The following is a 15,358-nucleotide window of genomic DNA, read 5'->3' as shown; positions in this document are numbered from 1 at the left end:
ATTTCCTAATTTTATTGAGAGGACTATTGAGAGAAGTCCTTCAAGGTGATTTGATGTAGGATCTGTCGTGGATCTTTGCTTCTACAACCGTTAAGATGCTCAAAGTCTTTCCTATCTTGGTTGTAGTGGAAATATATGTCATTTGTTTAGATTGCAACCTCATTTTAAATTTGCTTAAAAAGGATTCTGAGATGCAAATATTTGAAAGATATCTTTTAAAGTCTATGGCTGACTATAGACAGCTTTTTAAAACGATTTATAACAATCTCATATGCTTTTAGAAAAGGTTGAACTTTGAATAAACTACTTAGTAAAAGATAAATATAGATGAAAGAAATAGAGTTCAAAGTGATATATATTATTTCAGCTCAAAATGCCTATATCCAGTCCTCAAATGACTTGCTATTAGAATAAGTGTATAAAGATATTATTTGCACAAAACTTTTTCAGGCTACAACTTTGACTCAGATTCCACCACAGTATAACTTAATAACCTTAGATATTATTTTTTGAAGTCTTATTAAGACTATAATTGACTTTATCAGATATTCAGCAGATCATCTCAAGTAAAACTCAAATTGAATACCTTACTAGCTAAGAATGTTAAATAATATTGTTGCTCAAGCCTTCTCTATCTAAAAAGGGACTTAGTTGGATATCCAATTAACCAAGAGTCTTAGATATTTTCCTGCCTTTCTCAAGTAAGACTCATACCAAACCACAGCATGACCTAAGAATGTTATATTCTTTCTTTAATACTTCTCAAGACTAGAATCATTGAATGATTGAGGGTGTCAACACTAAACACTCACTAGGTGAACCAGTAAAAAGACATTTTCAACTTCTACAACTGATTTGATGAATCCTTTATAGATTCTTTGAGACTATATTAAGATGAAACAACTCAATGCAAACATGTCTCAAATTTACAAAAATGTAATATGGTCTATAGATGTGAGTGAAACTCTATTCAAATTATAATTTGAAGAACAAAAATTTCTTCTAAAATGGAAGAACAAGAAGAAAATAAACTAAGAACAAAATATATGAAAATTTTGCTGCACTTCTTTTTCGAATATATTCTTCTTGTTTTCCTGGAGTATGGATCGACTTTATATAGCTAGGGATCAGAGCATTGAAGATTAGTTGAAAACTCTTCTTCTATCTCTGTCTCCATATTCCTTAAAGTAATGTAGAAATCAAATCATTTTTAGCTTATTTCATTACCTTTTGCTAAGAATGATAGTTTCATACTATACTTTATTTTAATCATGAGAGAAAGCTTTTCCAAAGGGCTTAACCTCTTGGGTATGCTTTAAATTTGAACGTTAGAAGCTTATTAGGTTTTTTTTTGAGGTAATGATTTTCTCGCTTTCATCAATTTCGCAAGTGGAAGTGAGACGATCAACAATCTGAGATGCATAGTCTTGCTTTTTAAGGTAGCTAGTTGACTTATGATGTGATCAGTTTTGTGCAAACTTATTTCTATGGTAGTCAGCCCACTCAACTTATTTTCCGACGTTGTTTCTCATTTTTTTTGACTTATTCATATTTCTCATTGACACACTTGAGCAAATATTAGTACATTAATAAATTTATTAAATTATATTTAGATTTATTAATCATCAAAATTCTTTGTAAAATTTCATGGAGCTAACAGTTACAAGACTAACGTGTATGTTACACATTAAATATATTATTTTGCATGTACACACGAGGAAAAAGACCACCTTTAAAAGTGAAGTCACCTAAGTGTATATTATTTGAATTTAATTTCTATATTAAGAACTCTTTTATCAATTCATCTATTTGTTATGATTTATTATTTTCTATATAAAAGATATTTTCTATTTTTTTATACGAGCCTGCTACACATACAAGCAAAAAGGCCCTACAAGTCATACAAGCTCCCAGTCCACACTCCTTGCACACGCGCACTGAATTACTTTGAATGGAGCGTAACATTCACGCGCTCCACTCAACACTCGCGCTTCGCGAAAACCACTCCTTAATGGCGCACTCTTCCACTTCTCCAAGCCATTCGAAGAAAACACAACCGTTCCATTTTCGAGCAACATTACAAACGGCAGAGATAGTCATCGTCGCGAAGATTCGAACTCTCCATCAACACAACATAGAACTCTCGATCAAGAATCTCCAGAAAAAACAAAGTTATAATACTCAAGGTACGTTACGTTACTACTTTACTCATATTCTATATTTTCCAGATTTCGAAAACGAAGAACTAGGTTTTACTGTTCTTTTACATTCTTCTAGGTTTTACTTTTCTTCTACGTTCTTCTAAGTTTTACAGTTTTTAATGTTCTACTTGTTCTAGGTTTTAATGTTATTCGTGGTTCTAGGTTATACTATTCTTCTTAGTTGTTCTAGGTGTTACTGTTCTTGTTGTTCTAGTTCTTCTGGTAATTGATTTTTGGAAGTATATTGCTTGATTTGGTGGGTGTATATGGAGTATTTTGTTCAGTGTATATTTCTGAACTGATATACTGTAATATAGTGATCACTTGCAACTGTTCTAATATTTGCTTATACATGGGTGTATATTGCTTGACCTTGTATATTAATGCATGTTTGAGTAATATCTGACTGATATCTATGGGTGTATCTGACTCATATCTATGGGTGTATCTGAATCATATGTATGGGTGTATCTGAATCATATGTATAGGTGTATCTTACTGATATCTATGGGTGTATCTGACTGATATCTATGGGTGTATCTGACTCATATCCATGGGTGTATCTTACTGATATATATGGGTGTATCTGAATCATATCTATGGGTGTATCTTACTGATATCTATGGGTGTATTTTTCATTTCAAAAACAATGGCAGATAGAAACTAAGCTGCAAAAAATGTAAGAACAAATATATGTCTTAGGCGAAATCAGTTTTATATAATAGAAATATAACTGACTATAATTTTGCTTTGCTTTGTTTACAGCAAACCAAGGACCTTAAGTGTGCAACACATTTGTTAAGTGAGAAATTCAGAAACATGAGTGAGGAGAAGAAAACAATAGTTAGGGATTTGGGATTTGGCGGCCTGATGCACATCCCGCCGCTGAGGGTGCATCACCAAATATTAAGGGAGTTGGCTAACTCCTTCAAACTAGGGAAAAATAGACTGAAAACTGACTACGGTTCATTTAAAATAAGACCAAAAACAATAGGGGCTGCGCTTGGCATCAATGCATCAGGTAACTCGCTACAAACATAGGTGTATATGAGCCATATTCAGGTGTGTTTCAATTGATTCTTGGGTGTATTTGAACTGATTTTCATACTATGTTATTTTCCTTTTTGTAGGAAATCTATTTCCTCAGAAAGTCAATTATAAGGATCTTTCTAAAGATGACAAACAAATTTTTAGAAGATTCCAGGGTAAGACGCTCAAAAATCTGACAGATGAGATGATGGCTATTGCCGTTGATAATGAACAGGGGCGCCTCATGTTCAAGAGGATTTTCATCCTCTATATACAGATGGCGTTCCTGTTACCAACGACAATAAACAAAACCTCACATGTGCACCTGGCCCCAATTTTCAAGATGGACACAATAACAGAGCAGAACTAGGGAGGACATATTTTGAATTTTATCATCAAGGGCATAACAGATTACAAGGTGAAAAAGAAAAAGGCAATTGATGGCTGCCTCTTTGCCCTGATGATAATTTACTTTCATTTATCAAAAAATAAATACAAGAAGAGGGCAGAAAGACCTCCAGAACCCTGGATTGCCAACTGGAGTAAGGAGCAGTTGGTTGAAAGAATGAGTGCAGAAATGGAGGATCATATGGTAAGTGAACAAAATATCTTGGGTGTATTTTATTTACCTAAATGCTACTAAATAAAATTTCTAATGTTTCAGGGGATTGTAAAAATGGCCGACACAAAGGAAAAAATGAAAGAAATAAAGAAAAAAGAAAAAAAAGAAGAAACCAAAAAAACAAATAAAGGAAGACAAGTTCAACATCATCATCTGAGACTGAAACAACTAAAAGTGACTATTCTACCTCTGAGTCTGAGACTGAAGAAGACTTAGAGAATTCAACAAGAAAACAACCCAACCGGAAAGCCAAAAAGTAAGTAACACACTTGGGTGTATTTTGTTTATCAAGTTGGGTGTATTTTGTTTATCAAGTTGGGTGTATTTTGTGCATTCATTTGGGTGTATTTTATCCCTTTTATTATGTTTTTAAATAATGATTATTTGCCTTCCAGAATAGACTCCAAAAAAAGAAAGAAGATTCAGGAGGATTCTGATTCAGAATCTGAATCAACTGATGAGTAATGTTCTGAAATTATTACTCCTTTTCTTTGGGTTTATTATTAAGATTTCATGTATTAACAGAGTGTCTCTGATTAACTTATAAAAGTGAAGAATCATCACCAGTGAAAAAAGTAAAAAACAAAGAAAAAGACTCAGAGAACACCAAAAAAGTAAGCACATCTTTGGATAGTGTTCTGTGATCAGATTAATTTTGTATTTCTGATTCATACTTATTTTTTTCCCCAGGACACAATCCAAAAAGAAAAAGGTCATTGTGCAGGATTCATCTCCTGAGCAAACTCAATCCTATCATGGGTACAGTACTTTCTAAGCTATATTACCGTCTATCATCAAAATTATATTTGTTAACATGTTCTTTTATGCATGTACTGTCAGATCTGAAATTGAAACTCAAGAATTAGATGAATTCTTAAGGGAAAACAATGAAAAATATGCTGCACAGGGGTATGTCTTGTTGGGGGTGTATATTTTAGATTTTAGGGGTGTTTTATTTGCTAATAATTGTTTCTTGTTTCGCAGGGAGAAACAAGCTGACCTGCGATCGACCGAAGGTCATTATGTCTCATCTGAAACGTAAGAATCTTTATTTGATTAAATCTTGTTATCATGATTTAACAGTATGGTATTTTTTGTGAATAACATGTACTCTATTATATTTAGAATACCGAACGTAAACTTGGGAAGTGATGATCCTTCCTCTCAAGGACACACAGAACAAAGTAGCGTAAACAAACTGGCAGAGAGCATGTAATTTCTCTTTCAAATAACTGTTATTTTTATTATTTTATTACCTTCTACTTCTAATTCTATATATATATTTTTTAGAAAAAAAGCCCTTTATTGTTTTATTCGAGAAAAAAAAAGGGAGAAAAAAAAGTAAAAACTACAAGTATGTAGGTTCTCAAAAAACAAAGCCTATCTTTCTTTTGAATTATTTGGGTGTATTTTTGACTTTCTTGGGGTATATTTTAGGTTGAGTCTGTTTGAAGAGAATATGATGGTTGTGAGAGAAGAGACACAATCTGAAGGGCTTGCAATGTGAGTTTTTCAAAAATATTTCAACCTTATAACATTTTTATTTTCAAATTCATTCTTAACCTTTTATTTTTCTTCTTGTTTAGAGTTCCAATTCAAGTTTGTCTACCACTGTCCCAAACAACCTCTATGCCGAAAAATGAAAAAACACCTGAGATAGAAAATAAACCAACCCCTCTGCTACAAATTGAAGGAACTAAAAAAAGGTAATAAATAATGTTAGGTGTATATTTGGTTATAGTTTGGGTGTATATTGCCCCTGTTGGGGTGTATATTTTAACGATTGATCCATGACTAGTTTTTTTACATCATGATTAAATTTATGTATCGTGCAGCACTCCTGAACCCCCCAACAACTTGAAGAAAGCACATCCACGCTTCCCCCAGCTCCATCTAAAATGTAAGTTCATCAAAGTAAAATCAATGTTTGGTTATCATCCGTATATTCTTATTCTTATAATACGTTATACATGATCACGCAGTAATCCAGTCCTAGAAGATGCTGCTGCAGTGATGATAATGGCACGGACAGCATCGTATGTTCCTAAAGTAGATCCGTTGCCATCATTCAACTTTGGCTTGACTGATTCAAGCCAAGAAGAAGCAGCAACGCAGGAGGGGGCATCAACGCAAGAAGGAGAGATGGAAAAAACTCCAGAAACTCCAAAGCTGCTATAACAATTAGGGGATTTAGTGGAAAAAATAGTAAATAGTGGGTTGAAAGCAGAAAGTAAAATTCACAAATTCAAAAGGAGAGTGGCGGAGAAAGTTTTGGGAAGTTTGAAACTCCTGCGAGAATAAATCAGAATACGGCTAAGATGAAAGAGAAGTGCTACATTTGGGGGACGCGATTGAAGAAATACGCAGATGGCAAAACTAATGAGTTTGACAACGTGTGCACTCTGATTGCCCAAGATAATATATTTTGACAAGAATGCACTTTGCATCACTCAAAGCAGAAAGTTATATAGAAGCTGAGGTAATATTAGAATAATATTAATGTTTTTACACCAAAGTTAAATGCAATGTTTATTAATGTAAATTGATTTCAGCATATTTTTCTAGATTGTATCTGCCATGTGCCTCATCCTCAACCAGAAAAATGATAAAAGGTTTCAAGAAGAAGTATACTATCTCCCCCTGATATTGTGGTAATTTTACTTCTACTAATTTTGGGTGTATTTTCTGTATTCCTTAGGGTGTATTTTCTCTGATCAACTTGGTCTGTTTTGTATTCATTTGGGTGTATTTTTTACGTTCAATTGGGTGTAAGTTGTGTATTCATTTGGGTGTAAGTTGTGTATTCATTTGGGTTTATTTAAAGTATTCAGTTGGGTGTATTTTCAGTATTTCATTTGTTGTTTCACAATTATTGCAGAACATGGCCATTGCGAAGCATCCAAAGGGAGAATTCATATCACCTAAAACCAATAAAGAATTCAGGGTGGAAGACTACCCAATGTTTATTCTCTTCATAGATGCAAAAAATTAACATCACATCGATATATAAATTTTCATTTATAAAATTTGTCAGTACCATTCTTTACTTATATGCCAAATAAAATAAAAATTGTTGAAATGTCGCCATGTTTAAGATTTTTGCACCTGTTTGCCACTCAAACCATTGGTGGTTATGGCTGATTGATACAAGGAAGCAAAGATTTTATATACTTGACCCGGTACACACGAAATGTCCAACCGATGATAGAAAGGAGCTTAATAAATTCATTATAAGTTGGCTCTGTGTTCTTTATTTTAATAGTTAGGTGTATTTCAATTCAATATAAGGTATATGTATGTTTTTCTTTGGGTGTAAGTATGTTCTCCTTTGGGTGTATTTCCTTCGGGTGTAATATTGATTTGTTTTGTTTTTTAAGGGATATGTAATTTCAAGAATGAGAGTATATGCTAGCGGGGAACCTCTGAAGAGAAAGGAAAAGGAGAAGGAAATTAGAGCACCATACGTTAACATCTCAGGCCAAAAGACAATGTATAAATATGTGACCCTGAACATTAAACTTTCCTAAATGAGATTTGTAATTTATTTTCTCCGTTTTCAGCTATGACTGTGCTATTTACGTTATAAAGTGGCTTGAGTTAATTGATCCCGAAAATATTAAAAGGGCGAAGTATGAGTCGGATAATTGGACACAGGTAAATGTCTTTAAAATTATATAACTCTGTATTACTTTACTGAATTAATATTGTTATTTAAATAGAATATACTTTTTAATTGTAGGACGAAGTGGACCACTATAGAGTAGAATATGCTTTTCGGATACTATTCAGTGAAATGAATAAAGACAGAGCTGAAGCAATTAGAGGGAGTAATGCAATAAGACTGTCCAAGCCATCCTCAGTATTATTGAGTCCATTTTGTCAGATAGATTCTAATGATATAGAAACTAAGTAATGTAACTGCTAGCTAGTTTGTAAATTGAACACATGGTGTAAAAATTTGCCAATTATAAACAACTTCTATTCAATGAAATTTTTTTCCATAGTTAAACTGTCTGTGCTGTATTTAAAAGCTCTGTATTACAGGTGGTAAAACATGAAGGAAAACATCAAGCCAGATATAAACACAAATTATAAAATTTTACACCCAAGGAAAGTTTAATATACACCCAAGATTGCCTAATATACACCCAAACTTCTATCCCCCTAAACCCTAAACTCAAAACCCTAAAAATCCTAAAAACCATAAAACCCTAAACCCTAAAACCCTAAATCCTAAAAACCAAAATCCTAAACCCTAAACCCTAAAACCATAAACCCTAAACCCTAAAGCCTAAACCCTAAAGACCTAAACCCTAAAACGCTAAACCCTAAACCATAAACCCTAAACCCTAAATCCTAAACCTTAAAACCCTAAAACCCTAAACCCTAAAATCCTAACACCCTAAAATCCTAATCCCTAAACCCTAAACGAACGAAACTACTATACACCCAAATCAGTAATTTTTTTAACATAAATAGTAGATTCTGAAGTGTATATATCTATATATAAGTAAAATCTAAAATACAAGAAAATTCAGAAATACACCCAAAATAACAATTCTTTTAAACCCATATTCTGTTATTATACACCCAAAGAATTATTTGCTGCTGCTGGTACTCTGAACTGATAATTCATAACACGTCCTTGATATTGGCTAGAATTTGAATGCACCATTGATCCAGCATCAAAGAGGTTTAACTGAATATAACAAACTCACATATTAGCTAAATTATTAACGACAAAATTAAACTCAATTACCACATATTTAAAAACATCACTTTTACCTAATTTAAAGCTTTCATTTTCTTCTTCTTTGAGGAATTTTTAATCTGTTAGTCCAACTTTGAACCTAGCCTATTTTTTGGACGTCCTCTTGTTCGAATCCTTGGAGGGATCTGAAGCTCGTTAACAGATTCCAAGTTGGCGTCTTTGTGAGATAAAGAAGATGTCCCCTTCCTTTTGGCTTTCAATTCTTCCATCTCAACCATGACGGTATCGTACGCACGGTGCAGAATTGCAGTCATCTCCTCCGATTCTGATGTAAATTCACAAATATTTTGCGAACAAAAAACCAATTCGTCAAACCTCTTGCTTCTTAGCTTCAACAGTGGCTCGTCATGGCTGCTCTTGATGTGTGTGTGTCACCTCTTTACCTTCTTGCTCCATTGTTCCAGTATATATCTAGGTGACACTTGGTTTACTTGTTCAAAGCTTAACACGCTTAGTGCATGATGGCACAATATCCCTCTTGACTCGAATAATAAGCATTGACATTTTATCTCCGCTGCTACTGAGTCATAAGTAACCACAAACTTGTCGAATATTGAGCTGGAAACTTGTTCTCCAACTTCGTATACTAAATAGCCTAGAGCAGAATTTGTTAATCTAGTTATGCAATTCGCCTTTCCTCTGAATTGTGCTTGGACTTCCCTAAACTTTTGATGAGTGTACACATCTTGAAACTGAGCTTCAATGGAGGATTTGGTTGCACACAGTATCACCGTATGAAAATCTGCAGCATCTGATTCTCTCTCTGCTTGCTCCCTGCTTCCAAGGCAATTATCGTATTGTTTGACAAATTGAATAAGCGAGCTATTTCGGGTAATAAACTTGTTAAAAATGAATGCATGCTCTCGCTCCTTTGCGTGCTTCTCATCCCTGCCCAGAAATGGTGATCCAAATAGATTGGAACCCATATATGACGGTCTTCATAGAGATCTGCAGAATACACCCAAAAACATACTATAAATACACCCGACATAAATTTAAATTACACCTCTGCTGCAGATTTTAAACAAACATTACCTGAAAGTCACTTGTTGTCCACAAGACCAAAATTCAGCAGAAAATAATTCCAATTCCTATCAAATGAGTCTTTACTATGAGAGTTCCAAACAACTTGGCTCATTTCTTGTTCAATTTTTGCATGTCCTTTGTACCCGTTTAATTTGCTTGGAATCTTCTTCATGATGTGTCAAATACACCAACGGTGAATTGTTGTTGGCATACAGGCCTCTAAAGCCCTTTTCATTGATGCGCATTGATCGGTGAGGAACCCTTTCGGAGCATTTCCTCCCATGCAACGAAGCCAACATTGAAATAACCATTTGAATGATTTAATTTCTTCGTTTTTCATCAAAGAGCATCCAAGAAGTGTTGACTGACCGTGGTGATTCACCCCGACAAAAGAACCACAAACCAAATTATACTTGAAACAAATTACCATAGTGTAGAATGGAAAATCATTAGGTACACCTAACAAATGCTTTTTATACACCCAAAAAATAACCAATATACACCTTTGTCGCAGATTAATAAAATTACATTAATTTAGCATCATAAACAGGGACAGTTTGTTACCTGTTTGTATTGTAAGTGGTGTCAAATGAAATAACATCTCCGAAATACTCAAAGACAGCTCTAGTTCTTGCATCATCCCAAAAAGCCAGCTTAATTGATTGATCCTTCTCGAATTCAAGCTCAAAAAAGAAATTCTGATTCTTCTCTTTCATTCGTAACAAATATTTCCCGAATTCCTTTGCATCTTCTTGTTCAGAAACATTACGCACTTCTCTCGTAATGTAATTCCTCACATCCTTTTCAATAAAATTTAACTCGCGATGACCATCAACAGCCGCAACAAATGATTGGTAAGTTTTGCTTGGTCTAATACCAGCCTCCTCGTTATTCTCTATTGTACGACGAATGGACATGCTTAGTTCCCTGTGCTGTTTGAGCATCTCTGCTTTACTTGGACAGCAAGGGTGTGAATGATCCAGCACAACCTTTGAAATGATCTAAGCACCAACATCCTTCAATGTGTGTATATAAATTCTTGCAGGACAGTTTAAACCGGCTGTCGGATTCGTCTTCTCGGTCGGAGATATTTTAGATTTCCATTTTTCCTCTCTGCTACATGTAATCAATTGATTCTTAATCTCATTTTCCTTTCTATTTGTGCTCCGAACTCTTGTAGAAAAATCTGCAGCTTTGGCGTAGTTCCTGTAAAATTTTCCAGCATCTTCAAGGGTGATAAAGGTCATTTCAACCTTCGGAACAAACTAGTCATCAACAACAGAGAGAGACTGTAGAATACACCATGTCAAAACTAAAAATACACCCAATTATTGCTGATATAATACACTCGAACGGCAACAACTCAACTAAAATGACAATAAAAGCCATAAACTGTAAATACACAGGCTGCAGAATATGCCATGGCAAAAAATAAAAATACACCCAATCATGTCTAATATAATACACCCGAACGACAACAACTCAGCTAAAATAACAAAAAAACAATAAGGTGTAAATACACATGCTGCAGAATACACTATGTCAAAAACTAAAAACACACCCAATCATGTCTGATATAATACACCCAAACGACAACAACTCAGCTAAAATAACAGAAAAAGCCATAAACTATAAATACACCCACATTTCTCACAAAAATACACCCAAAAAGTTCTGATATACACCCAAGCGTCTGCTATAAATTCCAGATAATCAATCAAAACTAATACATTAGATTCAATCCACAGATTTATGTTCACGCGTTAGTTTCACAGTCAATGTTCACGAATTATTCAACTACACAATGCTATACAAATTACTGCAACAAAATTTAGAGTAATCGTATGTAAATCAAACCTCAAAAACTTCGTTAGATTCAAATTCATAATCCACTTCGTCCTAATTCAGCTGACAATCTGAGATTGAATCATCCATTATCTTCAAAACGAGTTCAAACTTTGATTTCAGAAAACAAAAAATCGAATAGAAAATGAAGCTGGAGTTACAGAGAGAGAAGAACGAGAAGAACGAAGAAGGAAATAAGGAGAACGAGCAAACCTAGAAATAAGGAGAACGAAGAAGGAAACAAATCTTTTAAATTTGGTAGTTATATATACGCGGGATCTTTATATAGCATGTGTATGGGACGTAACCCTTGCAGCGCGTTTTGGGTTTTTATTCATTAATTAACTTGTAGAGCATATAAGTCCTAATAGTTTGTATGCAGAACTTTTCTGTTTTTTATATTATATCGTGTAAGATATATAGATATCTTCTAATTGGTAAGCACAAGACACTTTAAGAGGACACTTTAAGAGGGAGAGAATTGAGTATATGAAAACAACGATAATTTTTCAAAATTGCATAAGCATGCTTAAATTAAATGAAAAAATGAATTAGTACTTGTACTTTTTCAAGAGGTTCCAAGACAACTTCAAGCATTTATAAAGAGTTATACTTTATGCACCACTTTGTTTAAACAAATTAAAAAGCAAATGGTAACGCTCTACTACTTTTCCAAGGAATTGACTAAATCCCAAGCACTTAAAAGAGCTATATTTTTCACACACTTCGTAATATAAATAACAATTAAATGTAAAGTATTTAAGAGAAGAGAACAATGTAAACTCGATATATTATACTTATCATCAAACTATTTTTTTATGAAAAAGAATAATACATGGAAATTTTAATTCCTTAAGTAATTAAGATGCCTTCTTTTTTCTAATAATTTTATTTTTGCTAAAAATATCTAAGTCATTTGTACTTGTTAAAAAGAATAAATGAAGGAACAAACGAATTACTCATTGTATTGGCCTGTTGGGTCATAAAAATTAAAGAAAAGGTATAGATAGACAATAAAAATATTAAACAATGTGAACAATAGATATATCGGATATTCAATTTAATAGATATACAGATGATTAGAGTTAGGATTAACATTTAGTGTTACGGTTAGGATTAGGGTTAGGGTTAGCATTTAGAGTTAGGGTTAGGATTAACCGGTTAGGATTGTTCATTATTTTTAATTGGATGGTTATTTCTTTTGATTCGATTTACTCATGCACTGTTAATAATGACTGGATGTTGAATTCACTAGGTGTGCGGATGGTTATCCTAATGTTAAGGTTTAGGAGATAATTTATAGATGGAGTATTTTTTTACTTTATTAGGTTAATTGTAGAGTCTATTATTCACATTGTTTATAAAAATCATTATCTACCTAACAAAACCCCTAAACTAAATATTTCTGACAAAGTGAACAATAATTAAGAAGTTACTTTTTAGCCAAAGAAAAAAAAAGTTAAACAATTTTATTAGGTAAACAAATAATGTGACCATTAGACTCTAGAATTAATTCAATAAAATAAAAAAAACACTTCATAAACACACTTCATTCCCAAATTACTATCCAATAGAAAATAACGAACATAATCACCTGTATACTTATCGAATTGAACATCATACATATTCATTGTTCATATTGTTTAGTATTTTCATTATCTATGTATAATTTTCCAAAGTTAAGCACTAGAAAGACAATTTCACTTATTTTCACGTTTAAATGCTACACAATATATAATAAAAGGCTAACGACTCCAGTCCAAAAAAAAGACTTCCCGCCATTTTCACAATCATTAACCTCAAGGGTTTTCGTTTTCATTTAGCCTACGAAAGAAAGAAAGGAGAAGCACAGAGAACTTGAAAGATCATCAATTCATCATCCATCAATAATGGCTGTCAAAATTTACATCGTGTATGAACTTTTTGTTTGTCTTCTGCGTTACGTTATCTGTATCATTGTTAACCCTGTTTCTTGCGTGCCTCATCAAATGGATTGGTTCTAATTTCGATGTTCTTTGAGCTTCTTGAGTGCTAATTGAATTTGGATTTTCATTTCGTTCTTTAATGGATTTCTTAGTATGCTTCTATTCTGCTATATGTATTATTTAATTTTTTTTTTTCCAGGTACTACGCGCGGAGTTCGTGCTTATACAGACTAGCCGAAAAAATAAGAACAGGCGCTGAATCTGTAGAAGGTGTTAAAGCCACACTGTGGAAGGTATGCGTATTCATATATGTTTTCATGTGCCACATTTTCCATAAAATTTGAAAAGAGAAGAAAAGGGAACTAATTTTTAGATCATCAACATCAGCCAATCTTTTCTTTAATTTTAAATTTTTTATTTTTTTTTTGAGAATTTAAAATTAAAGATTTATGATTTAGAGTCTTAAGATAAATAAAATAATTTTTAAAAAATTAGTTAATATTGACCGAAGAAAATTGGCTCTGTCATTATTAGTCAATTAGTAATAGTAATTCTGCTTTATATTACCAATAATTATTGCAGTGTTATCATTATTGTTCATGCCATGATTGTTAACCTGTATTGGATTCATACTTTGTTTTTGTAAAGTTCACTTCATTCTTGCATTGTTAACAAAGTCACTTCTTGTGGTTCCAGTATTTCGTTAAACAAAAATACAATGCACATATTAAAACTCAGCCACTAAATTTGTTATTTATGTATAAATGCATGTGTTTAATTTATTTTCAATATATATTTTATGCCTATGTCTAATTTGGTGATCAATTTTTTTGTGTACACATTTTGTAATCATCTATACAATTCTGCCACACCAACAAACAAAAGGAAATAAGTAAGCAAGATGTTTCTCTCTGGAAATCTAACAATGCTCTGTGACCAAGTTCTCTTCAGCAGGGGGAAACTAATTGCCTTTTGATTTTACCAATAATTTCTAAATGTTGATTTCAATGAGAAAATAAACTCCATAGTTAATTGCTGAATGAGGTATGAGCAGGTACCTGACAAACAGATGATAGATTGGCCAAAAGGTTCATTCAAGACTGAGATGGACATAGACATACCTGTGATTAAGCCTGATGAGCTCCCTAAGGCCGACGGATTCATCTTCGGTTTCCCATCAAGATTCGGAATGATGGCGCCTCAGTTTAAGGCTTTTCTGGATGCGACCGGATGCCTTTGGAAAACACAGGAGCTTGCAGGCAAACCAGCTGGAATCTTCTGCAGCGCGCACCACCAAGGATGTGGCCAAGAGACTTCAGCGTACGAAGCGAAAACTCTTACCTAGAAATAATGCTGTTTCTTTGGCAAATTTGAATGTGGCTGATACATTTCACTACTTCTTTTGACAGGCTTAGTGCTGTCACTCAGCTTGTTCATCATGGAATGTTGTTTGTTCCTATTGGATACACTTTTAGGCCTGGAATGTTTGAGATGGAACAAGTGAAAGGCGGAACACCCTATGGCGCGGCCAGTTATAGTTTTGAAGAGCCAACTTTCCTAGAGTTGGAGCAAGCATTCCACCAGGGGAATTATATTGCAACCATCACAAAGAAGCTTAAGGGATTGCAATATAAACACAGTGGATACAAAATTTGTTAGATTGAACATTTTTATTGGGTTCTAGTACTGTTTCTATAGTAATATAGGTTTAAAAGAACTAGTGCCATGTGCTTACTTCTATTGTTCTGTTACATTGTAAAGGAGTAAATTTATTTTTGACATCAATTTCATACTTATGTTATAATCGTTAGTAATTTCTGCTGGTAATTAAATATCTTTAAGTGGTATGGCTCTTATTCTGAATCAAATATTGGTCCTTTATCATTAGATACTTCCTCTTTCTCATGTTTCCAATCATTCAATTTTAATGTAACAAAAC

General features: G+C 33.4%; 1 protein-coding gene across 1 annotated transcript; it reads left to right on the top strand.

Moving 5' to 3' along the window:
• Positions 1-13,383: 13,383 nt before the first annotated feature.
• LOC130965825 (NAD(P)H dehydrogenase (quinone) FQR1-like) lies at positions 13,384-15,078 on the top strand. The gene is made up of 4 exons (XM_057890582.1): positions 13,384-13,406; positions 13,619-13,712; positions 14,474-14,739; positions 14,829-15,078. The coding sequence occupies exons 1-4, from the start codon at positions 13,384-13,386 to the stop codon at positions 15,076-15,078; spliced, it is 633 nt and encodes a 210-aa protein (XP_057746565.1).
• The last annotated feature ends 280 nt before the right edge of the window (positions 15,079-15,358 follow it).

Source organism: Arachis stenosperma, chromosome 3, assembly GCF_014773155.1.
Source record: "Arachis stenosperma cultivar V10309 chromosome 3, arast.V10309.gnm1.PFL2, whole genome shotgun sequence".
NCBI classification, from domain to species: Eukaryota; Viridiplantae; Streptophyta; class Magnoliopsida; order Fabales; family Fabaceae; genus Arachis; species Arachis stenosperma.
This window is presented reverse-complemented; position numbering and strand designations above follow the sequence as displayed.